The following is a 26,329-nucleotide window of genomic DNA, read 5'->3' on the forward strand; positions in this document are numbered from 1 at the left end:
GCTTTGAACCTCCTCACAGAAAGAAAAATATAACACAGTGTCAGCGCTGTCAACGTTATGGACACACAAAAGCGTATTGCACAAGACCTTACGCATGCGTGAAATGTGGAGGAAGTCATCCAACGCCAGAATGTACAAAACCCAGAAATACACCAGCAAAATGTGCCCTGTGTAACGGAGAACACACTGCAAACTATAAAGGCTGCGTAATTTACAAGGACTTGCAAAATGTAAGAAATAATAGACAACGCGGAAATCAGTCAACCCATAATAATCAGAACCCACATCAAAATGTTAACCCAGCACCAACTTCACAGTATCAGAGTCAACAATCACAGTACCAACAACAGAATGGAACCCAATCCTATGCCCAAGCAGTAAGAGCAGGAAATCAAGTAGCTGACATAGGGTCTCAGATGAACTTATTCTTAAACGAATTTAAAGCAATGTTCACCCAACTAATGAATCAAAACAGCATGATCCTTACCACGCTAACAACATTAATTAATAAAATTCATTAGATCTGTTCGAATAGCCGAATGGAACGCAAATGGTTTAGCAAACCATAAAGCAGAAGTAATCCAATTCCTAGAGGACAACATAATAGACATCCTCTTTGTATCCGAAACGCATTTCACAGAAAGAAGCGTAATTAAAATACCTCAATACTCAGTCTACCACACTAGTCACCCAGATGGAACAGCCCATGGAGGATCTGCAATAATTATAAGGAACAATATACAACATCATCAAATGCCGGAACATAAAACAGATAAGCTACAAGCAACAATACTTAATATAAATGCCAGGCCTTGGAACTTCGAAATTGCTGCAATATATAGCCCTCCTAGACATAGAATCACAACTGAAGAATACGAAGAACTATTCAACAAGCTAGGTAACAAATTCATTGTTGGAGGTGATTGGAATGCTAAGCATACGAATTGGGGTTCACGACTCATTACACCAAAAGGCAGAAGCCTACTAGATGCCATCAACAACACAAACTGCACCTACTTATCGACGGGACAACCAACGTACTGGCCGTCCGATACAAATAGACTACCAGATCTACTCGATATCCTAAAAGGAATCCTTCTTTATCCTAAAAGGAATTGCAGCAAACTACACAAACATAGAAGCAAGTTGGGATCTCTCGTCTGACCACACACCAATCATAGCAACAATCAGCACCCACATAATCAAACGACCTGAAATACCCAAGTTGACTTCCCCTAAAACTAATTGGTGTGAATTCAAGTACCAGCTTGACACGAATATAAATCTTGGAATCAGACTCAAAGAAAAAGATGACATAGATAAGGCTATAAACCACTTCACCTGTCAAATTCAGCAAGCTGCATATCGAGCTACACCATCAACTCCAAAGCAAGAAAACAAAAATACCACTTCGAATTATATTAGACAACTAATAGTCGAAAAACGAAGAGCAAGAGGTAGATGGCAAAGAAGCCGCAACATTAATGACAAACACGAATATAATCGATTAACCAGACAATTAAAAACAGCGCTAAATGAAGCACGCAATGCCACATTTGAACACTACATTAGTACCTTGTCTAAAGAAGATCACTCAATATGGAAGGCAACAAAACACTTAAAGAGACCTACAGAACACAACTCGCCAATTAAGAAAGATGATGGTACTTGGGGAAGATCAGACGAGGAAAAAGCTTCAGCATTTGCAGAATACTTAGCTGGTATTTTTAAAGAGCACCAAGTAGAGAATAATGATGATGGAAACTTAATAAGAGACTTCCTGGATAGTGCTTGCCCTATGACGCTTCCAATAACACCATTCAATACATCAGAAGTTAAACTAGAAATAGAAAAATGCAATAACCACAAAGCACCTGGATTTAACCTAATAACAGGATTAATACTGAAACATCTTCCGAGAAGAGCATTGGTCATGCTAACTACAATATACAATAGTGCAATCAGACTGACATATTTCCCAATCACATGGAAATTTGCGCAAATAATAATGATTCACAAACCGGGTAAACCTCCAAATAAAACATCATCCTATCGGCCAATCAGCTTGTTGCCGATAATGTCTAAGATCTTCGAAAGACTACTACTTGGTAGACTGAAGAATGACATTAACCTAGATGTAGAAATACCCACACACCAGTTTGGTTTTAGAGAGAGACACTCCACAACACAACAGACTCATAGAATTATAACAAAAATCCTTACTGCTATTGAGGAAAAAAAATATTGCACAGCGGCATTCTTAGATGTAGAAAAGGCATTTGATAGAGTATGGCATACTGGACTTTTATACAAACTCAAATGTATTCTTCCAACCCCCTACTACCTAATCATGAAATCCTACATTGAAGATCGTTACTTCCAAGTAAAATATAACACAGCAACTTCTACATATTTTCCCATTAAATCAGGTGTACCACAGGGTAGTGTCCTGGGCCCTCTCCGCTACCTATTATTTACCGCAGATATCCCAACCACTGAAACAACCCAAATCTCAACATTCGCTGATGACACCACCATAATCGCTGTCAATGAGGACCCTATTATCGCGTCTGCACAACTGCAAAACCACCTTGACCAATTGGGAACATGGCTCAACAAATGGAAGGTGAAAGTAAATGAAACGAAGTCAACCCAAGTTACATTTACAAACCGAAGAGATGTATGCCCAACAATAACACTAAATGATACACAATTACCAGTCAGCACACAAGTCAAATATTTGGGACTAACCCTTGACAAAAGATTAACATGGAAGCCGCACATCCAAGCCAAGAAAACCCAGATCAACATCAAAATACGACAAATGAGCTGGCTTATTGGTCGAAAATCAAAACTCAATATTGAAAATAAACTGCTGTATAAAACTATGATAAAACCAATTTGGACCTATGGTGTTCAACTCTGGGGATGCTCAAAGCCATCAAATATCAAGATAATACAAAGAGTCCAATCAAAAATATTGAGGATGATATTTAACGCACCCTGGTATGTAAGCAATAAAACCCTACACGAGGACTCAGCTACACCCTTGGTAGAGGAAGAAATTCCAAGGATCACAAAGAGCTACCTTGATGGACTGAGAAGTCATCCAAATGATGAAGCAAGACTGCTGAACACTCCTCCCGAATTCGCAAGACGACTGAAGAAACTATGGCCAACAGATTTAATAAATTAAATATATACATATTGTGATCAAATGTAAAAAATTATAATAGGAGGGTTGCCACAGGGCAGCTTCTCCCTCATGTATTTAACATTCAAACTATTTGCTTATAGCTTCGATGAAGCAGATTGTAAATGAAAATATGTAATAAAAAAAAAAAGAAACACACCAACAAAAGATATATGGAAGTATATAAAGAAAATAAAAAATACATTTAATCCCCCAAGAAATAGGATCCAAATAGGTGAGTGGGTAGAAACATTCTTTAATAAAATTGCTCCAAGTTGGGTGGAAACAAATATCCGTCCGACTATTTCACTGAGCATGGATGATATAGATAGTGAATTTTCAAGTATGGAAATAAAACAAAGCCTTAAAACAAACAATAACACAGCACCTGGAGTTGATAACATTTATTATAAAATGCTCGCTAGTTTGTCAGAATCAAGTATTGAAATTTTTCGCACCATAATTAACTCAATATGGAATCGGGCAGAATTTCCAACAAGCTGGAAGGAATATACAGCAATCCCAATTTTGAAGCCAAATCGAGATGCGGAAGAACCAGAGTCATATAGAGCAATTTCTCTAGCTTCTTGTGTATTAAAAACTGTAGAAAGAATGATCAAAGTCAGACTAGTTCATTGACTCGAGAACAATAAAAAATTACCTAAATTACAGTTTGGCTTCAGAAGAGGATGCTCAACTATTGAAAATATCGGCAACCTAGTAAGTGATATAAATATCGCTTTTACTAATAACAACTCCGTTCCAACAATTTTCGTAGACATAGAATCAGCATATGATAACGTCATATTAGACATTCTCTATGAAAAAATGGAAAAAATGGGAATCTCCCAATCTTTGACCTCACGTATAAGATTACTATATTCCGATAGGTCAGTGTCAATAAATATAAATGATGAAACATTGGGACCTAAAACGACCAATATTGGATTACCACAAGGAAGTATACTAAGCCCTGTGCTATACTTAATATATACAGCAGATCTGGAAAGTAAAATTAAATGTAGTGAGACCGTTTCTATACTACAATTTGCCGATGACATTTGTATATATTCCCCATGCCAGTATATTAAAGAAGGGTGCAAAAAATTAAATATAGCCTATAAGAACCTTAATAAATGGTGCAATGAAAATGGCCTAAAAATTTCCAGGAAAAAAACAGAAGTCTGCATTTTTACGAGGAAAAGAAAACACATTCCAACAGAAATAACATTGGATACAACAAAGTATAGTGTACGAGCATCTGTAAAATACCTAGGAATATATCTGGATAAAAAAATGACATGGAAAAACCACATAGATTATTTAATCAAGAAAACTGAAAAAGGAATTAACATCTTACGGTCAGTGTGTGGAACAAAATGGGGATCAGATCCAAACGTAGCAATCCTTTTGTACAAATCCTACATTAGGTCAATACTGGATTATGATTGTTTCTTCTATGACCAAGCTTCCAAAAGTCAACTAGAAAAAATAGATCACGTAGTAAATAAGTGTCTAAGGCTATGCCTAGGGGCTTTAAAAAGTACACCAATTGATTGTTTATTTGCCGAAGTAGCAGAAACTCCACTAAAATATCGCCGAAAGATTTTAGCTTCCAATTTTATAGCTAAATTATGTTCTAAAAATAGCAACTTAGTCCAAAAAATCAATATACTGTTTACATTGGATCTTACCCATAGTTATTGGAAGTCGAAAAAAAGTTTAACTATTACTGAGTCATATTATGTAATAAATAACGTAATAGAAGAAATATACTCTTCAGATATAGATCCATTATATAGCATAAATATTTATAACATCCATCCAATTAACTGTGTTTTTCTCCAAGACTATTCAAAATTTCACCCAAGGATTAGAGAATACATATTTGAGGAGGATTTAGAAAAGTATCTTCCTAGATGTCAGTATATATTCACGGATGCATCAAAGAACAACAAGAAAGTAGGTTGCGCTATATTTGATCCACATAATAATCATAAAAAATCTTTTAAATTAAATGAAAAGCTTACAATATATACTGCAGAATTAATAGCCATATTAGAAGCTCTCCTGTATATAAGTAATATGAAAATTACAGCAGAATCATTTGCAATTTGTTCTGATAGTAAAAGTGCTATTATGAAAATAAAAAATATCCACCAAGTCAGTAGTAATTATATTTTGACTAATATAATTATTAAACTTCAAGAATTACAAACAAAAAAATCAATGTATCATTAGTTTGGATTAAAGGACATTGTGGAATAAAAGAGAATGAAGAAGTGGACGAAGATGCTAAGAAAGGAAGTAGAACTGGAGAGCTTTTAAGTTATAAATGTCCCCACAGTGAAATTGCCTGCCACGTAAAACCCATAATACTAGCCGAATGGAGAGAAATGTATAGTAACAGTCCAAAAGGAAAATTTTATAAAAACATAGTTACCAAGCCTCCTGGCCAGTCTTGGTTCTCAAGACTGTCGGGAAGCAAGCGGTTTTTCTCTGTTTTGTGCAGGTTAAGGTTCAACCATGTTTTAACTCCCCAGTACAAATATAAAATAAAATTGAGTGATTCTCCTAATTGTTCATGTGGAGAAGAAGGTACAGCGGAGCACATGATCCTAGGCTGTTCTAGAATAATAAACGAGGTTAAATTATTAAATGAAGAAATGGCCAAAATACCCAAAATCACCAGACCCATATAACCTAACTCAACTATTAAGAGCAGAAGATTGCAATGTGTATCAAATTTTATACAAACATATATTATGTATTAGATTAAGTTTATAACCTATGTTTTTTTTCCTTTCGTGTTAAGCCCTATGCCTATCCGAGGTCCACCTGTCTCGTCTCTAAATGCTCTGATCGACCCCTGAGCGTCAAATTGTGTCCTAGTCTAATATCCCAAATTATATTGAAAAAAAAGACAATGAAAAATAAAAAAATATATAGAAAAAAAAAGTAAATATTAAAAAAATTAAAAAAAAACTACATAAAAAAAATGATAAAAAAAAATCACAATGAAAAGAAATAATTCCAAATAAAAACAAAAATCGTTGAAAATTAGATATAGGTACATAAAATAGTTCTTTGTAAAATTGGAGCAGGATTGTGATTGGATACATAATAGAACAAATCAGTAGAAAGCAGAAAGCACTCCTTTAGAGCTTCCGCATAAATAATACAAATAATCCCAAAAAGGTAAGATGGCGAATGGACATTGACTCCGAAGCCAATAATGCTCAAACACACACACATAGATTCAGCATAATCAAAAACAAAATAGAAATAGTTCTAATCACGGGAAAATGATAAATTCACCCATATTTTTAAGTGTTTATACAAAAAAATTGTTATTGTTTAGACAATTAATAAACAAATTAGGGGCTAAATCTGTGAGTAGAACTTTTTACTAGAACATATAGTCTTTGGGCCCACATATAAAATTATTATTTATGACCACACCGTCGAAACTTTTTGTACTTGTTATTTGGGTAGAGCTGGACAAATTTGGAGCTTAGCGCATTATGGTAGTGGGGCGTTTGTCTGTCAATCTGTCACGAAGTTGTCAATTTTATGCAAGAAAAAATGTATAACCACATTGGTCATTTTACTGTAATCAATGGTTTTTATCATATTAACAGCGAAAACAATTTTGTCCGACAAACATATTGGTCCATATGACGCGTCGGACATGCTAAATATGTCAAATTTATGAAAATAAGAAATTTATTACCACATGGCTAATTTTAACAGAATCTACCATAAAACATTTTTACAATAATGTAACCTTGTCGGACAATTTTCACGGGGCTTATGCGCAGTCGGATGCGCCGAAGATGTCAATTTCCTGGAATTTTTTATTTACAACCATTTTTCGATAAAAATAGGAGGTTATAAGTAATTATATTCTAAATAAAAAAATCTAAGTGTCCGACAAAAATATCGGGGCAAATCGACAGTCGGACAAAAAATTTAATTTTTATTAGTAAACTATATTTCTCTTAAACTATGCTGGGTTCGTGCATCCCTTATCTTCACAACCACATTCCGACAAAAGTAGTAGGCTATAAGTAATTATATTCTTAAACAAAAAATGTAATTGTCTGACAAAAATGTTGGGGCAAACGAACAGAAAACTTAATTTGTTTAGGTTATCGACTCCTTTAGGAGGAGGCATTGTCAAAAAAAAATTTAAAACAGGTTTTCTCGGTTATTTTTGAATCGATTTAGCTGAAAATTGGTACACACACTAAGTACAACTTTGAAAAGGGCGTAACGTATTGTTGTACCCAAAATTTTCAAAAAAAAAATTCCGACAAGGGAAAATTTTGGAAAAATTTTGATCTGAAAATAGGTGTACATACTCCTTAAACAATGACAAACATCGTTCTGTAGTTCCATTTCTCGAATTTTCAAAAAAAAATTCCGACAAGAGGGAAAATTTTTTGAAAATTTTGGACCTATTATTTTTGTCCGACAAGTGATCCAATATGCGTTACACATGTAAAAAACAGTACAAAATAAAAATAACATCTGTGGTACTAAATAAAAAAATTCCAGGAAATTGACATCTTCGGCGCATCTGACTGCGCATATGCCCCGTGACAATTGTCCGACAAGGTTACCACATTATTGTAAAAATATTTTATGGTAGGTTCTGTTAAAATTGGCCATGTGGTAATAAATTTATTATTTTCATAAATTTGAGTAAAATCATACAACTCTAGTAAATTCAAATTACTAGAAAATCCTATAAACATCCAAGAGTTGGACGTAGCTATTAAATCAACAAAATCTACTGCACCCGGAACAGATTATATTACTTATTAGATAATAAATTAACCACCTTCCCGATAAGGCTAAAAATCCTTAAAAATATTTAATGAATGGCTTTTGGAAGGAAATTACATTAACAAAATGAAAGAAACAAATATATGTCTTTTTATCAAACCAAACAAAGACAATACTCTTTCAACCTCTTACCGACCCATCTCTCTATTGTCGTGTATAACAAAAACTTTCGAAAAAATAATTAAAAATCGTCTTAACTGGACCGTCGAACACTATAATCTTTAGCCAAGTACACAATACGGATTTCGATCGGGTCTTGGTACATTAGATGCAATAGGTCACTTAGCAACAGATATCCAACTCAATTTTTCTAAAAATAAATTTATACATATACACGGTGAGTCACCACTAGCGGGACGGAAGATTACAGCGAAATGGTAAAAGATTTGAAAAAAATTTTAAATTAATAGTTTGTAAGTTGATAAAATCTACATTTTAAAATTATTTTGAAATATACAGGGTGTCCCAATAAATGGCGGAGTATCAAAGTTATATTTTTTCTTATGGAACACCCTGTATTTTATTGCATTTTAATTTTCCGCAAAAAATAAGGTATAGTTTCATAAAGCTTCCCTATACCTATGTACAGAGTGTTCTGAGTTATGTTGACTTTTCTTAAAATGTAAAGTTTTAAAAGAAGGCTTATTCTCAAGTTATTTAAGAAATTATAAAAATATTACTTTTACATCTAAATAGCTGGAAATTGGTTGAATGTATTCCATGATGAATTATTACACATTTGTCTACAGGGTGTTCAAAATTTACAGTTTCATTATTGAAGTATTCAATGTGTCATATGATGCTTATTTTAAATAGAACACCATGTATATTAATAAACAATTATACTAAACAAATTTACCTCTTTCGAATGGTATATGGATGTCCTATACCTAGGTCTCATAGTTTTTACGTAATTTACAGTTATTTAAATTCTTAATATGTAAATCGATTTAAAAAAAAAGATGAAGTTAATTAATGTCATTGTATGAAATTGTCATTCTATAAAAATACGGTCTGGTAATTATCTTATAATTAATGCATTCCATGATTGATTATTACACATTTATTTACAGGGTATTTTAAATTTACAGTTTCATTACTGGATTATTCAATGTAGCATAATATGATGGTTATTTTATTAGAACACCATGTATATTAATCAATGATTATACGAAACACAAGGTTCCTCTTTCGAGTGGTATGGTATAGGTATAGATGTTCTATAACTAGGGGTCATAGTTTTTGTGTATTTTACAATTTTTTTAATAGTTCATTAAAATGTTACATTTAGGTTGCATTTCTTAGAGGAGTCAATTTTATTTTTTTAATGTGTAGGGAGGTTCAGTAGAAGCTTAAGTTCAAGTTTTTGGGGTCGCCACCCTTGTCCCCCGGCCGCCACCCTTGTCCCCCGGCCGCCATATTGGAAAAAGGGGTGCAAAGGGTTTTCGCGCTGTCTCTTCTAAACTAGCAATCCTGCAGATAATTTAATTAGACATAAAATGTAGCAAATTAAATTTTCTACAATTTTATATCTATTACTTTTTTATCGTCAAGTGACCAACAAAAAAGTTATAAATAAAAATATGAGAAAATTTTGTAATAAGTTTCCTTTTGGAGGTTATAACTTTTTTTCCGTTCATTTCACAATAAATAACATCAAAGCGATTTTGTAGAGGATTTTTCAATGAACAATTTTCGCTATAAATTTGTTTAATTTTATTTATTATCTAGGTTTTACAGCGCTCCAATCTTGACCAGATTATCGAATTCTCATAGGAATACAATAAAAAAAATACTTTTCTATCTATATATTAGTCGAGCGACAGCAATCTTTACGCCGACCACGAAAATCAAATTTAAGGTGAATAACCAATTTTGGTCTATTTTTATGTTTTCGAGGTCGCTGAATCCGAATATGAAGTTTATTTTTATCTAGATTTGGTGGAACATGTTCAAAAATCAAATTTTATACAAAAATGCCGAAAATCAATTTTGATGATTTTTCAAATTTACCTCGCTGTATCTTAGGTCGCTGTAAATATTTCCTTTTGAAAATTTTACTGTTTAATCTCTGAAGTATGTAGATAACAATGGGATTTGTCTTAAATATTTAAACACATTAAAAAAGGAGTTGTTAGTTTTTAAACATTTTGTCATCGTATTTCGTTAGTTTCATGTTTACTTAAAAAAGTTGAGTGACAAACTGTTTAGTTTATAATTTTAACCACCACAACAATAAAATATGATTCATGGAGAAGTTTTTTGGAAAATTTTAAGTCAAAATATACAATAGTAAAACAGTTATGTTACTTCATAAACAAGCGGCACACCCCAAAAAACGCTTATATCTCGAGATCCTGACCACGGTGTGGTGAATGGCTAATTTTGATCATACTTTATGATTTTGATAACAAAAATTCGTTTTTTGCTCTTCTTAAGAATTTTTCAATATGCGGTTGCGTTATTCTTCTTCTGAAGCGGCAAATTTGTCCGCAAACAACTTCTTGGGCCGTTTCTATATATGCTTCGGGTTATAAGTTTTATAGAGGGGAGAAAGGTCAAAAACAAATTAATAATAGCATAGGAATGTTAAAATCATAATAAATTGTATGAATAAAAAATATATATAGATACAAAAGTAAGCCTAACTTTTGTTTTTATTATATCCCTATGAGCATTCGACAATATGGTCAAGTTTGGAGCGCTGTAACACCTATATAAATAAATAGAATTAAACAAATTTATAGTGGAAATTGTTCGCTGAAAAACCCTCTACAAAATTGCTATAATGGTATTTTATTTGAAAATGAACTGAAAAAAAGTTATAACCTCCAAAAGAAATCTTGTTAAAATTTTTATAGATATTTTTGTTTATTTCTTTTTTGTTGGTGACTTGACGATAAAAAGTAATAGAAATAAAATTGTAGAAAATTTAATTTGCTACATTTTATGTTTAATTAGATTTTCCGTAGGGTTGATAGTTTACGAGATATAGCGCGAAACCCCTTTGCACACCATTTTCAAGATGGCGGCCGGGGGACAAGGGTGGCGTCCCTAAAAACTTGAACTTAAGCTTCTACTGATCCCCCCTACACATTAACGAAATAAAATTGACTCCTAACAAATCCAAGGTACGGCTTAAAAAATGTAACATTTTAATGGAGTATAAACGGTACATCGATTTTAAAAATATTTATAGTTACTCTCGATTTTTAAACCCATCATCTTGACATAGTTGTTATAGAGTGTAGTTGTAAATAAATATGTAGGTATATTTTTATTTGCTGATTTGTAAAATAAAGTTTTTCGTCATTGAAAACTGATCGAGACCCGTATGAATTTGAGTGAAGTCAACGCTATAAATAACTTCGATAAGATGCTGGTTAAATGATTAAAACGTGTGAAGAGATATCGACTTTATTATCTAAGACACTAAAACTAAACAGCAAAATATAGGATAAGTCCGTATACTTGAACTGTCTAAAAGTTTTGATAAAAACACGCCACGACACTTGACACTTTGAAGAGATTATGATGCACGCTAAGGGATTGTTTCACCCATATGACCTGTCCGTGGGGTTTTAACGCGTATGCTATAACGAACCTTTTTTGTGCGAATGTGTGCCTTTGCCGACTGCCGGTATGCGACTCTCTCTTTTCGTATGATGATATGTGAATATATTGGTATAAACTAACCACGTTGCCACGTCATAAAAAAAGGCAAAATAAAGGAATTAAGGGGGCATCAACATGGCCCCCGCCTTGGCAAACACTGCCAACAAATACCGCTAAACAACTGTTCAAATGTCTTAACTAACTTAGTCCGAAATAGGCAACGGACACACTTTGGCGAAGGAACCAGTAATAATACCATTGTCTGTCTTTATCTTAAAAACTCTTGCTACACCATCGCTGCCGCGAATCAGTTCAATCACGCGACCTAACTTCCACCTTAATGGAGGCAAATTGTCCTCTTTAATAAGCACTAACGCGTTTTCCGTCACTTCACCATGAGTAGTAGTCCACTTGGTACGCTTCTGTAGTTCGGAGATGTATTCCTTGTTCCAGCGTTCCCATATGTGCTGGGAAAGCTGCTGGATATGTTGAAACTTCGAGAGACGATTAACTGGAATATGACGAAGATCTGGATCTGGATTAGTAGTAAGTGGTCTTCCGATGAGAAAATGTGCAGGAGTCAAGGGGGAGAGATCATTAGGATCACAGGATAAAGGATAAATAAGTCGGGAATTTATTATGGCCTCAATTTGCACAAGCAACGAATAAAATTCCTCGAACGTTAGGTGGGCATTTCCTAAGACTCTATGTAAATGATGCTTTACTGTTCTTAGCCCGCTTTCCCACAAGCCGCCAAAATGAGGAGAATACGGAGGTATGAAAGACCACGAAATATTATCCTTTAGCGAGGATTCTCTTATTGCTGGAGTGTGCTGCTCTAAAAACTCTTTCAAAGCTCTCAATTCCGAACTAGCTGCTATGAAATTGGTCCCATTATCGGAAACCATCTTTTGAGGCTTGCCTCTACGCGCAGTAAATCTTTTAAAAGCCAACAGAAATGATTCCTTAGATAAGTCTGTAACTAATTCTAAATGTATGGCCTTCGTACAGAAACAAATGAACAAACACATATAACTCTTTATTAATCGGCAACCTCGACCCTTTCTATCGCGAATTAAGAAAGGTCCCGCATAATCCACACCAGTCACGATGAACGGTGGTCCACCTGCGATGCGCGACGCAGGTAGATTTCCCATTATTGGCTGAATGGGCTTAGATTTCAAACGAAAACATTTCACACATTTATGCACGGTACGTCGTGCTAAATTTCTACCCGATATGGGCCAAAAAGTTTCTCTTATTGTAGAGAGTAAAAGTTGAGGACCCGCATGCATTAAGTCCTTATGAAAATGATTAAATATCAAAACCGTAACTACATGATCTGCCCCTAAAATGATTGGGTGCCTTTTATCATACGCAAACTCCGAATGTTTTAAACGACCGCCTACTCTCAGAATGCCCTGACCATCAAGAAATGGAGATAAGTTTATGAGCGTACTGTTTTTCTCCAGAGGCCTTTTCTGACTCAAAAACCAATTTCGCTAGAGAACGTTTGTGCCTGGCATATTTTTAAAATTCGAATAAAAGCGGAATTTATTTCTTCTGACGAAAGGGGATCGGAAGTCTTTTCTTTGCTTTTACAAAAGTAAATAAATCTGAACACATACGCGGCGGTTCGCTTCAATCGCAAAATATTGGAAAAGCGCTCAAACGAAAATACTTCCCCATTGTGTGTTGCGTCCAGCTTGTTGACAAAAACCTTTATGTTTTTTCGCTCTTCGCTTATTTCAGTAGGCGCAACTTGTAAATTTGGCCATTTATCAGATTCTTGCATGAGCCACTCGGGTCCATGCCACCATAAGTTGCATTCCATTATTTTTTCTGGCTCCACGCCTCTGAACACTAAATCTGCAGGATTATCTTTACCAGGAACATGCCGCCATTGCGCAAATGACGTGGTTTCTTGTATTTCGGCTACGCGATTGCTCACAAACGTCTTCAATAAATTAGCCGGGGTTTTCAACCAGCTAATCACTATTGAGGAGTCTGTCCAGAGGTAGCATGCGTTAAATTGTACATTTAATGACATTTTGACCTTATTGGTCAAACGCGACAAAACTATTGCTCCGCAAAGCTATAAACGCGGCAAGGTAACGGGTTTTACGGGCGCAACCTTGCTCTTCGCACACAATAAAAATGAATGTGATCTACCTAACGTATCGGTAGATTTTACGTATATGCAAGCGCCGTATGCTCGTTCAGATGAATCACAAAATCCATGCAGTTTAACATTGACCTCACGAGAGCATATGACGTGCCGCGGTATTTTTAACTTATTTAAATGCCGTAGTGCGCTCCTGAATTGCAGGTAATTTTTCGCTAACTGCTCGGGTATGGGGTCATCCCAAGAAACACGCTCCAGCCATAACCTTTGCAGCATAATTTTCGCGGTAATTGTACACGCGCCTAACAGACCCAAGGGATCGAAAATTTGAGCTATTTCCGATAATAAAATTCGCTTCGTAACGGTACGACATAGAGACGAATTTATACTATAAAATAAAGTATCCGATTGAGGTGAATATAACAAACCTAAAGTTTTCGCGTTTTCATTTTCGCCGAATTGAATAACCGAGCCCGCTACAGTAGTATCCTGAATATCTCTTAATACTTCCTTTTTTTTTTTTTTTTTCATTTTATTAAGTGCAAATTTACAATCTACTCCAATTACAACACAGAGTATTTAGCAAATAGTAGCAAAGTCTTGAATCCTGGCATGCTTTGGGCACCATCCATCGATGGTTCTCCAATACACCTAATCAGTTAGGTCCTCTGGCCATGTCCTTTTCAGTCTTCTTCCCACAAGTGGCGGCTGGTAGAGTTGTTGAATAGTTTGACTTTCATGGGCGAAATTTCTTTCTTGGGCTTTGGTTGCCTGTAGTCTAATAACATCTTCGATGAATGGTATCCCAAGGTCATTATGGATAGTTATATTGGAGACGTACCATGGTGCATTCGCTATCATGCGCAGCGTCTTTGATTGAAAAGTTTGCAGTATTTTAGTGTTGCTCGGTTTGCTGCAGCCCCATAACTCTATACCATAACTCCATATCGGCTTTAGTATAATTTTGTATAATAATACTTTGTTTTCTAATGATAACTGGGATCTTTTACCTAGCAGCCAATACATTTGTCTGACTTTTAAATTTAGTTGAGCTTTCTTGGTTTTGATATGGTTCTTCCATGTCAGCTTTCGGTCCAAATGGAGTCCCAGGTACTTGACATCTGATTTTAAGGGGATAGGAATGTTGTTAATATGAACCTGTGGACAGTCGATCCTTCTTGTTGTGAACGTAATTTGTGAAGACTTTTCACCGTTTACTTTAATCTTCCATTTTGTTAACCATGTTTGAAGTGAACTTAAATAGTTTTGCAGTTTGTTAGAAGCTCTATCTGGGTTATCGTCTGATGTAAGGATTCCTGTATCGTCGGCAAATGTGGCCATAGTAATGTCATCATCAGCAGGTATATCAGCAGTGTAAAGGAGATAAAGGAAGGGACCGAGGACACTACCTTGAGGTACTCCGGATTGTATAGGATGATATTTGGAAAGTGAGGTATTTACTTTGATTTGGAAAAATCGCTCGTTCAGATATGATTTTAATATCAGGTATATTTCATTAGGCATATTCTTTTTCACTTTATACAACAGGCCTTTATGCCACACCTTATCAAATGCTTTTTCTACATCAAGGAATACTGCCGCACACATTTTCTTTCCCTCTAAAGTTTCTTTTATATAATTTACAATCCTATGGCACTGCTGTATTGTTGAGTAGTTCTGTCGAAAGCCAAATTGATGGTCAGGTATTATGTTATTTATGTTTATTCTTTCGAGGATTCGGACTAACAGAAGTCTTTCGAAAATTTTTGACATTATTGGTAGAAGGCTTATAGGACGATAGGAGGAGGGTTCTGTAGGCGGTTTGCCCGGTTTCGCAATCATAATTATTTGTGCGTATTTCCATTGAATAGGAAAGTGACACAGTCTTATCATGCTGTTATATACAATAGTTAGCAGGACTATCGCTTTTCTAGGCAAATGCTTTAGTACATCACCATTAATTAAGTCATAACCTGGAGCCTTATGAGGGTTTATTTTATTTATCGCCTTCCAGATCTCTGTTGGTGTACATGGTTTCAGTGGTAGTGATAATTGACAAGGAGCATCGAGAAATGTGTATACTTCTTCATCTTCAGCATTGACTTCTGTATGTAGACTAAATACCTGGGCGAGGTGTTGTGCTAATGTGTTTGATTTTTCTTCATCAGTTTTTGCCCAGCTTAGATCCGATTTTCTAATTGGTGGAATAGATGTTATTGGTCTCTTGAATTTTTTGGTCGCTTGCCATAATGAATGGTCATTAGGTGTTAGGTTGGAGATGTAATATTTAAAAGTCTCATTACGGGCCTGGATTAAAGCTGTACGCAGTTGATGTGTTAACCGATTTAATTGTGTTTTATCCCGGGGATTCCTTGACCGCTGCCACTTGGCTCTAGCTCTTCTTTTTTCCTTTAAAATTTCTTTAATTTGTAAAGGAATGTTATGATCATGGGTGGTAATTTTTTTATCATCTGGAGTTGACTTCCATGCAGCATCTTGTATTACTTCTGTTAAATGTTGCACTGCTTTTTCTATTTCATGGGGTTCTTTAATTCGATGTTTTAAGTTTATATTTGTGTTAATAATAGCTTGAAATTGTTCCCAGTTGGTTCTTTTATTGCAGAGTTTTGCCACAGGTTCCTTCCAAATTACAGTTGTACTTAGTGTTATGATTATTGCGGTGTGATCTGAACTTAAATCAAGACTGGGTTCTATTTTGTAATGTATATTTGAGATACCTTTGATAACGGCAAAGTCTAGCAGGTCAGGAATCCTGTTTTGATCGGTCGGCCAATACGTTGGCTGACCTGTCGAAAGGAAGTTTAAATTATTTCTCTGCGAGCACGCCAATAAATTTCTACCCTTTGGTGTTATAAGCCTCGATCCCCATACGGTGTGTTTGGCGTTCCAGTCTCCAGCTGCTATAAATCGGGGTCCTAGGTCTTGAAAAAAGGTCTCGTATTCTTCAATTGATATGGAGTGTCTAGGAGGACAGTAAATTGCTGCAATGGCAAGTGGCCATGTAAATGTTTCTATTTTTAGTATGGTTCCTTGTATTTTAGGTGTGGCGTAATTTTGTAGGAAATAGTGTTTAATAGAAGATTTAATAATAATTGCTGTTCCTGCATGAGCAGTTCCATCAGGATGATGAGTAAGGTACGTTGTGTATAAAGGGATTTTTACTACTGTTCTTTCGGTTGAGTGTGATTCTGAGATGAGAAGAACATCTAATTTATTTACTTTTAAAAATGCTGTGATTTCCTGTACATGGTTTGGTAGCCCGTTGGCGTTCCAGGCTGCTATTCTAATTGATGGAGCCATTAATTCGTTATTTTACTAATGACTGTTGTTAGCATGTTCAGGATCATGCTATTTTGGTTTAGAAGTTGATTAAATAGATTTTTGAATTCATTTAAGAAGCTTGACATCATGTGTGTTAAATCTTCACCATTATTTGGTCTGTTGATGTTTCCTGAGGTTACTTGAGCATAATTCATTCCATTTTGCGCATATTGTTGAGTCATTTGGTGCAGTGCTGGATTGGGATTTATGTATCCTTGTGTGTTTCTAGGTCCAGTTGTGTCGTTATTCCTGTTCTTTGCTTTTAATAAGTCTCGATAAACAGTGCAGCCTTTATAGTTCGCTGGATGGTTGCCCTTGCAAAGAGTACATGTTGCAGGTGTGTCTTTCGGCTTTGTGCAACTTTTGGTGTCGTGTGATCCTCCACATTTAACACATTTATAAGGTTTATAACAGTATGACTTAGAGTGTCCGTATGCCTGACATCGAGTGCATTGCACAATGGTGTTCTTGTGTTTCGGAGCTTCTACTCTAATTCTGGTATTGTATATAAATTCCACATTAAAAACTTTATTATTGTTGTTTTTTGGTTCCAAATCGACGAAAAATAATGGTAGGGGCTCTTTTGTTACTCTGTGCCGGATGTTTAAAACATTTCTGACTGTGTGGCCTTGCCTTAATAATTCAGATTTTATTTGCTCTAAGGGTATAGAATGGTGTAAACCTCTTAGGACGACTCTATATGCCCTTTCTTGTTTGAGTTGATAGCTATGGTGTACTATTTTTTCTTCTCTCATGTAATTTATTATTTTTCTATAAGAATCAGGTGTTTTAGCATTTATTTTAACAACATTTTCAGGAAGAGTGGTAGTATAATACGTTTCATCTTCAGTAACTTGCGCTATAGAGTCAGTCATTGCTTTGTAGTCTATTACTCCGTAAACATAAATAGGGGGCGGCTTGGGATCTTTCGTTTGGGTATTTGGGTTGTCATCGTTTCTTTTACTGGTATGGATTTGGTTTGTATCTGCGTTTTCTTCTGAGAGAGTTTGAAACCTATTAGATGTGCTTACTGAAGCACCTTGCTCAGTAGTTTCTGCTATTTTTCTACGTTTTCTTTTTGATCTCGACTCTTTTAGTTGTTGCCACGGACAAGCATTTGCATCACTTTCCATGTTTTCATCGTCACTTGATGAGGACGGTAGGGAATAATCTATTCCTTCTTCGAAAGTTTTTGAGTGTATCTCTGGCTGCGGAGGAACTGAGTTTTGGCTCATTTGAGGTAAGGATAAATTTTGGAAATTAGATGGATGAGTGTACATATTTGGAAGAGGTGGGAATTGATTTTGATAATAGTGCATCATGTCTGCTGATACAGAGTTGTGTTGTTGCATATATTGATGATTTGGTTGCATTGGTATCATTGTATTTGAGGGTTGATTCATTTGTGCATTATATATATTGTTGACTGGACCGGATCCGTTCCCATTTCCAGCCAAAAACATTTTTATAAATGGATGATTAATATTTCTTGTCTAGTGCAATTGAGTCGCACCCAAGAATAATAAAATAAAAACATTTGAAAATAAATTGCTGATAAAAAGTCTATATAGTCTTTGTGTAATTCTAATTCTAATTAATAGTCTATTTGGACACTTTGAATTTGGCAAACACTTACCCAGCTAGTGGATAGTGTAATGTTCTTGCTGGACCACTTTCACTATTTTTAAACGATGCTAATTCACTATTTTTGAGGTATTAGTACTCAACAAACAATGGCTGATGTTTACCATATCCTTAATACTTCCGGATCATTTGAATAAAATTTACGCAATGTGAATCCTCCTGTCTTGAGGACCTCAAAAAGTTGCTTACAGGTTTCGCGCGCCTTTCGTTTTGAATTAAAACCCGTTAATAGATCGTCTACGTAAAAATCTTTCCTTATAATGTTAGCAAGGTCCGGGTTCTTAGTTTCTAGCTCCTCACCCAATGTCATTAGACACTTTATCGCCAAATATGAAGAGCATTTCATCCCATACGTCACTGTTTGCGATTGAAAAACCTCAATAGCCTCTTTCGGACGATTTCGCCACAAAATGCATTGCAAAGATTTCTGCTCGTCTTCAGCCAATACCTGGCGGTACATCTTTTCTATGTCGGCACTCACCACATATAGATGGGTTCGGAACCGCAATAAAATGGAGAGTAAATCATTTTGCAGGGTTGGCCCAGCCATTTGAATATGATTTAATGAGACGCCGCTCGTTGTTGGAGCGCTACAATCGAACACGACGCGCAAACGTGTGGTCAGAGAACTTTCCTTTAGAACTGGATGATGTGGCATAAAATAAAATGTGTCCTTTTCGCTAAAGTCTGTTACCGCTTCCGAAACTTTACACAAACTTTTCATATGACCTAATTCTTTATATTCCTCAATGAATGTGCTATAAAGATTTCTCAAATCAGCGTCTTTACTTAATTTTCGCTCGAGATTTAAAAAACGATATTTCGCTTGCCGAAAAGAATCTCCGAGTGAACTTATCGGTTCCTTGAACGGTAAGGATACTATGAATCTTCCCGCCGCATCGCGTTTTACGGTATTCGCGAAATGTTTCTCGCACGCAACTTCTTCGCTTGAGAAGGCCGGTTTTTCGCTAAAAACCTCCTCTAGCTCCCAGAACTTACTTAACTGCTCTGTGACCTCCATAGTGTTGGCAAAATTACACTTGGTTGTTCCGTTTCCTGCTGAGTTATTTCGGGTAGAGTACGGCCCTGCTATGATCCAACCAAATGAAGTTTCCTGCATAAATGGTTTATTCTTCCCTAAACTGATTCTATTCGTGCCAAGAATTTGCCAGAACAGATCACTTCCTATTAATAATTCGACCCGTTGTGGTTTATAGAAGTAATTATCCGCTAACTGCAAATGGCTGGGTATTCCTAGATCGCTAATATCTATTTTAACCGCTGGTATGAAGCCTGTAATTTCCGGAATTACGAAACAGTTTAACATTGTACAAAAGCTCGTGTTGCTACGGGATTGTACTTTTATTGCGCACCTGAAACGAACGGGAGATGACGCGTTGTTTATCCCTAAGACAGATATGTCCACTCTGCTTCGTTTAATTCGAAGCCGATCGCATACATTTTCCGTGATAAATGAACTCTGCGAGCCGCAGTCTAGTAGCGCTCGCACCGCGTATGATTTGCCCTGGCCATCGACAATATTGACCAATACTGTGGATAGTATGCTTTGTTCAGGGCTGGCCTTGCTGCTAACAGCAGAAGCTGTCAAATTGGTAGTATTTAGAGTGCCTTGTAGGTCATCTACCGCTTGATTTTCGCTCGCACTTACTACAGGTTGTCGCATTGAAGGTGTGTTTCGCTCGCTTGACCTATCGGGGTGCAAATACGTGTGATGTTTAGAAGAACACCTCTTGCACGTTGATTGTTTACACCTCCTGTAGTAGTGCCCCCCTTTAAGGCAGTTCGTGCAAAGGTTCATCTTTCGTACTTTATCGAATCTTTCCTTCGATGAAAGCCTTAAAAATTCGCCGCATTGATAGATAGCATGTTCCCCATTGCACATAGGGCAACATCTCGCACTATCTGTATTGTTTGGAGTGTCTTGCGATGAGTATAGACCGCGAGTATTCTGCGAATTTTTTGTATTCCGCGGATATGCGCCCGCTTGCGAATTATTTCGCGTATTCTCTTTTTCCGCTTGATTTGCCTCAATTGATTCTAAGAGGTCCGCCCTTGATTTTAAAAACGTCTTAAAATCGTCGAAACTAGGTATTTCGTTGCTCGTCTTGCTGTTCTCCCACGCGCGTAAAGTATATGTGTCAAATTTGCTCGAAATAATATGAATCAGGAGAACGTCCCAATATTCTGTAGGTAAGCCTAGTTGCTTTAATGCGTATAAATGTTTTGAAAAAATGTCAACTAGTTGCCTCAATCTACCAGATGACTCTTTATTTATCGGTTCTATATTGAATAACGCATTGACGTGATTGGATATTAATAATCTATTATTATCGTACCTTTCCCTAACTAATTTCCACGCAATCTCGTAATTTTCCGCGGTGAATTCCAAAGTTCGTATGATTTGAGCGGCGCTGCCTTGTAGAGAACTTCTTAGATAATGAAAACGCCTAATATTATCTAAGTACTCATTCTTGTTGACTAAGGACTCAAAGATATTAGCATAATCAAGCCAATTGTCCATATTCCCGTTAAAATGTCCTAATTCTATCGGTTTCGGCTCAATACAGTGACCCGCGTATGAATTTTTAGAGCGCTCACTAGCTTTATCGCCCCCATAATCGCGGATGATTTTTCTCGCGATCGCTACTACAGAAGAGTGCTTATTATAAAATTCCTCGCGCTCAAGAACCTCCGTAGCTAACTGATCCGCTTTGACTAAAGTTTCAATTTGATCTTGAATTTCATTAAATTCAACTAAGCTCTCAATACCGCTCAACATTTCGACCGTCTGTAACACCTCTAACTCGGAAATGCTGTCACCCTTTTTTATTCTGTCATGTAATGGAGAGATGTATTTGCTAAAGATTGTAACCTTGGCTTTCTGAGAACCTCGTCTACGAATAAGACCTTCCATATCGCAAATGATTGTTTAAAAAATTGCTAAAGTAATCTATTCAAAATAAAAACCCAAAATGATCATTCAATAAAACGATAGTATACCTAATTTATTCAAAATAAATCCGCCAAATCGTTCAAATAGTTATTAAATGAAATGCTTGTAATTTATTCAAAATTTCCCACCAAACGCTCTTTTAAATTCCTTCGTCGAATATACAAACAAAAGCACGCAATAAATAATGTCATAAATTTAAGGATAAACGCTTTGTTTACATGGGCGGTTTGCCAACGTTTGACGCCGCGGTTTACCTGAAAAACCCAACCGCCGCGGTTCAAGTTTAACATAGAAACAAATGCAACCGCTGAACATCGTACACATGCAACCTTTCCGTCGTCAAATCGCGGCGGTTGTAAGTTTACTAGGGGAGGAATGAGACCGCCAGTCAATCGCTCTCATGTGTACGAACCGCGGCGGTTGGGTTTTTCAGGTAAACCGCGGCGTCAAACGTTGGCAAACCGCCCATGTAAACAAGCTGAAAGGAACTGTATTCTCACCCTCGTTTGCAGATGCTGTCATCACTTGTCCTCAAAACCACAACACAGATAAACAAGTGTTTATTTTACGCGCTCGACTTTTGAGATAATGCACATCTGGACCGCTCGCCGCTCGCAACGTTGCTTAAGAATTACAATCGGCCGGTTGTATACTGTTCTTGCACTTAAAAAGGCCCGTTTGAAAAGTCTTTTTAGTTCTTCTTTCACGTTAAGTATTTAATTGGCTCGCTCAAGGACCATGGAAACGGATCGAGACCCGTATGAATTTGAGTGAAGTCAACGCGATAAATAACTTCGATAAGATGCTGGTTAAATGATTAAAACGTGTGAAGAGATATCGACTTTATTATCTAAGACACTAAAACTAAACAGCAAAATATAGGATAAGTCCGTATACTTGAACTGTCCAAAAGTTTTGATAAAAACACGCCACGACACTTGACACTTTGAAGAGATTATGATGCACGCTAAGGGATTGTTTCACCCATATGACCTGTCCGTGGGGTTTTAACGCGTATGCTATAACGAACCTTTTTTGTGCGAATGTGTGCCTTTGCCGACTGCCGGTATGCGACTCTCTCTTTTCGTATGATGATATGTGAATATATTGGTATAAATAACCACGTTGCCACGTCATAAAAAAAGGCAAAATAAAGGAATTAAGGGGGCATCAACAGTCATTGAATATAATTAAATACATAACGAAACATAAAGAATCTTAATAAAACAAATACATAAATAATACAAAATGAACCACAATTTACTAATAAAAAAATATCAGTTATGTAATACATGTTCAAAATGTTTATACAACAAGCGATTTTAAATGATTTGTTTACATTATTTAACATAGCTGGTATTATAGACGCAAAAGCGTTCGAAATTCTTAATTTCATAAAAATATCATCTGAAGTAGTAGGGTAGGAAGTGTAACATTTACAATATTTTTAATATAACCCCATTTAAAAAAAATTCATCTTCGTCAATCCTGGTGACCAAGGTGGCCAAATATATGGACCGAATCTATCTATCCATTTATTTCTAAATTTTATGTTGAGGTTGTTCTTAACATCACGTCAAAAATAAGCAAGAACTCCGTCCAATTGGAGCCACATGTTTGTTCGCACGTTAAGTGGAAGGTTTTAAGAAGGATCCAAAAAACTTGTTTTAAGAAATTTAAAAATGTTGCTCCATTCAGATTTTCGTCAAAAAAATATGGGTCGATAACGTACTCGCTCAGAATACTGCCCCAAACATTAACACTTCATCGGTGTTGGTGATCAACAGTAAAATGTTTGTTTACTGTATCATAATAAAATGAAAGATATGTCTTATAACTAGACGATTATTATGAAAAGTAGGTGTGTGTGTGTGTGTGTGAGAGAGAGATCCTGGCATCAGACAAAATCTATTTGCCACAAAACATGTAAATTCTTAATTACATTAAATGATTTCATATTGTCTATTTCTAAACTATACCGCTATTTTTGAATTTCTGATAAAATTAATGATCGAATCTAGTACCGCTTTATCTGAGGAAGAAAGGAGAGCTGTAATATTTAGTGGCAATGGACACACGTGATGAATTAGTTCTTGATACAGAATTGAAGAAGATTGAGAGTTCAGAGAACATTCTAGAAATATATGATTTGATCACCAATGGATATATTGTCACAACTACAGACTGGAGAGTTAAGTATTCCAATTTTATATAAGTGAGATGGAAAGCGAGCATGGTTCAATTTTAAACGAGTCAATACTGACATGTGTGCTCTATTATAATTAAAGTTGAAATGAGGAATATTTTTTGGAAGTGTAGGGTGAATTCTGAAATAATGGTTTGTAGATTTATTTGCAATTCTTTTGTAATCAGTTTCCCATTTCCTTCTGATATTAGGTTTGAGAGCATTACTCAAATCTTTTAAATTAAATGCTTTGTCAATATGGTGGCAACTGTGACTACTTTTTGCGGCTATATCCGCAATTTCATTACCTTCGACTCCGCAATGTCCTTTCGTCCAAATAAACGAAACAGTTACATTATTTTGTTTAAGATCCATAATTAATTTTTTAATGTTCAAAATTAAGGCATTTCGGAATTGGTTTATTGGGTGACCGCTAATAGCTTGTAATGCTGATTTTGAGTCTGAAATTATTGCCACATTCGTGCATGTTTGAGTTGCACACCATTTTAGTGCCTTTTCAATAGCAAAGGACTCGGCTGTAAAAATGCAACAATAATTTGAGATTCTGTACTTTTCAATATGATTTATGTTTGAAACAAAAAATGCCGAACCTGTATTTAGCTCCGTTTTTGACCCATATGTATATATTTTAGTTAAGTTCGACCCGAGACCATTCACAATGGATTTTATCATGGCTTGGTTTAAGATATTACAATCTGAATACCGAGGGAATATGGTGATAGGTTTGTCAATTATAGAATCGAAACTGTGTGCATACAATGGTATTTTATTAAGTTTAACAATATCATTTTGAAATAAGTTTGTATCAATAAATGCATCTGCCAAAGGAGGAGAGTTTTTCTTTTTCCAATAATGATTTGTCAAATTCTCAATTACAAGAAAGTTAATTTTTGCGATCAAATCACTGTTGTAACATCTATATTTTAATAGACTTTTATTTGCTAAAAACTGTCTTCGAAAACTAAGAGGAAGTTCTTGAGACTCTGACAGAATGGCATGATTTGGTGAAGATGCCATTGCTCCCAAACACATTTTCAGAGCTCTTTATTGTATTCGATCAAGAGTAAGTTGGTTCGTATTGGAGGTAGAACCATAGAGAGTACACCCATAATCCAAAATCGAGCGAATATAAGACTTGTAGAACATTAAGGAAATTTGTTGATCCGCGCCCCAGCTCTGTTTGGAGAGGAAGCGCAGAAGATTAATTCCCTTTTCACATCTTTGTTTGACATACTTAATGTGACTGGTCCATAGAAGTTTACTATCTATAATTATACCTAAATATTTATATTCTTTTACGATAGGAATAGTGTATTTACCTATAGAGAAATTATCGACTAACTGATATATGTGCCTTGTGAAACACATCACAGCTGTCTTTTCTGGTGAAACACTAAAACCCATCTCGTCGAACGAGTTTTGTAACCTGTCAAAAGTACGTCTTAAGTCTATCATGCAGCGATCGTAGGTATTATTGGTGACATAAATGCATAAATCGTCCGCGTATTGAATAATTTATATGTCATCGCTCATCAAATCATGCAAGTCTGCAGTGTATAAGTTAAAAAAAGGGGACTTAAAATAGAGCCTTACGGAAGCCCGTTGTAAAGTACTCTTGGACCATGTAAAACGTTATGACTATCTCGCAAAAATATTTTTCTATTAGCAAACAAATTTAAAATATTTATAGAGACTCTTATTGATACCAAACGTTACCATTTTTGAATATAATACCGGGTGTCCACTTATATTTTCCCCCATTTTAACTGCCTATAACTTCTAAACGGTTCAAGATAGAAATATGCGGTTTTCGCTGAAATGTTTTATTTTAGTAAAAGTTTTGTCAGAATAGATTGAATTTTTTATATCGCTTTCAAATACTAAATAAAAAATGGCGGATTTTTGAAAAAACTTTGTTGACTTTTTTTAATGGAACACTCAGTATATTTTTTGTAAATTGAAAGAAAGGTCATTCACCTATCCAGCGATATAAAGTTTTTCAAAATCGGTTGTCAAATCACTGAGTAATTAATTTTTAAAATGAGGGGTGCAACGTGGATATCACATACCTAAATAACATAACTAACTAAGCAAAATGATATTATGTTATGTGATCTCCACATTGCATCTCTCATTTTAAAAATTAATTGCTCAGTCATTTGGCAACCGATTTTAAAAAATTTTATATCGCTGGATAGGTAAATGACTGTTTTTTCAAGACACAGAAAATATACTGGGTGTTTTAATAAAAAAAGTCAACAACGTTTTTTTTTCAAAAATCCGCCATTTTTTATTTAAAAGCGATATAAAAAATGGTCATTTACCTAAAAACTTGAAAAAACGGTCATTTATCTATCCAGCGATATAAAAATTTTTAAA

General features: G+C 35.5%; 2 protein-coding genes across 3 annotated transcripts in view; one reads left to right on the plus strand and one right to left on the minus strand.

Moving 5' to 3' along the window:
* The window catches only part of LOC126892367 (zinc finger protein 728-like), a 57,247-nt gene that overhangs the window by 9,614 nt on the left and 21,304 nt on the right, over positions 1 to 26,329 (plus strand). The gene's annotated exons all lie outside the window — the stretch shown is intronic.
* LOC126891225 (uncharacterized) lies at positions 20,045 to 21,705 on the minus strand. The gene is made up of 2 exons (XM_050660407.1): positions 20,144 to 21,705; positions 20,045 to 20,063 (listed from the first exon to the last, which is right to left on the minus strand). Exons 1-2 carry the CDS (start codon positions 21,703 to 21,705, stop codon positions 20,045 to 20,047), a joined length of 1,581 nt encoding a protein of 526 aa, XP_050516364.1.

The sequence above is a fragment of the Diabrotica virgifera genome, chromosome 9 (assembly GCF_917563875.1).
Source record: "Diabrotica virgifera virgifera chromosome 9, PGI_DIABVI_V3a".
Taxonomy (NCBI): domain Eukaryota; kingdom Metazoa; phylum Arthropoda; class Insecta; order Coleoptera; family Chrysomelidae; genus Diabrotica; species Diabrotica virgifera.

Excerpts from the sequence above, each read along its gene's own strand:
- LOC126891225 (XM_050660407.1), bottom strand. The coding sequence starts at position 21,705 with ATGGAAGGTCTTATTCGTAGACGAGGTTCTCAGAAAGCCAAGGTTACA.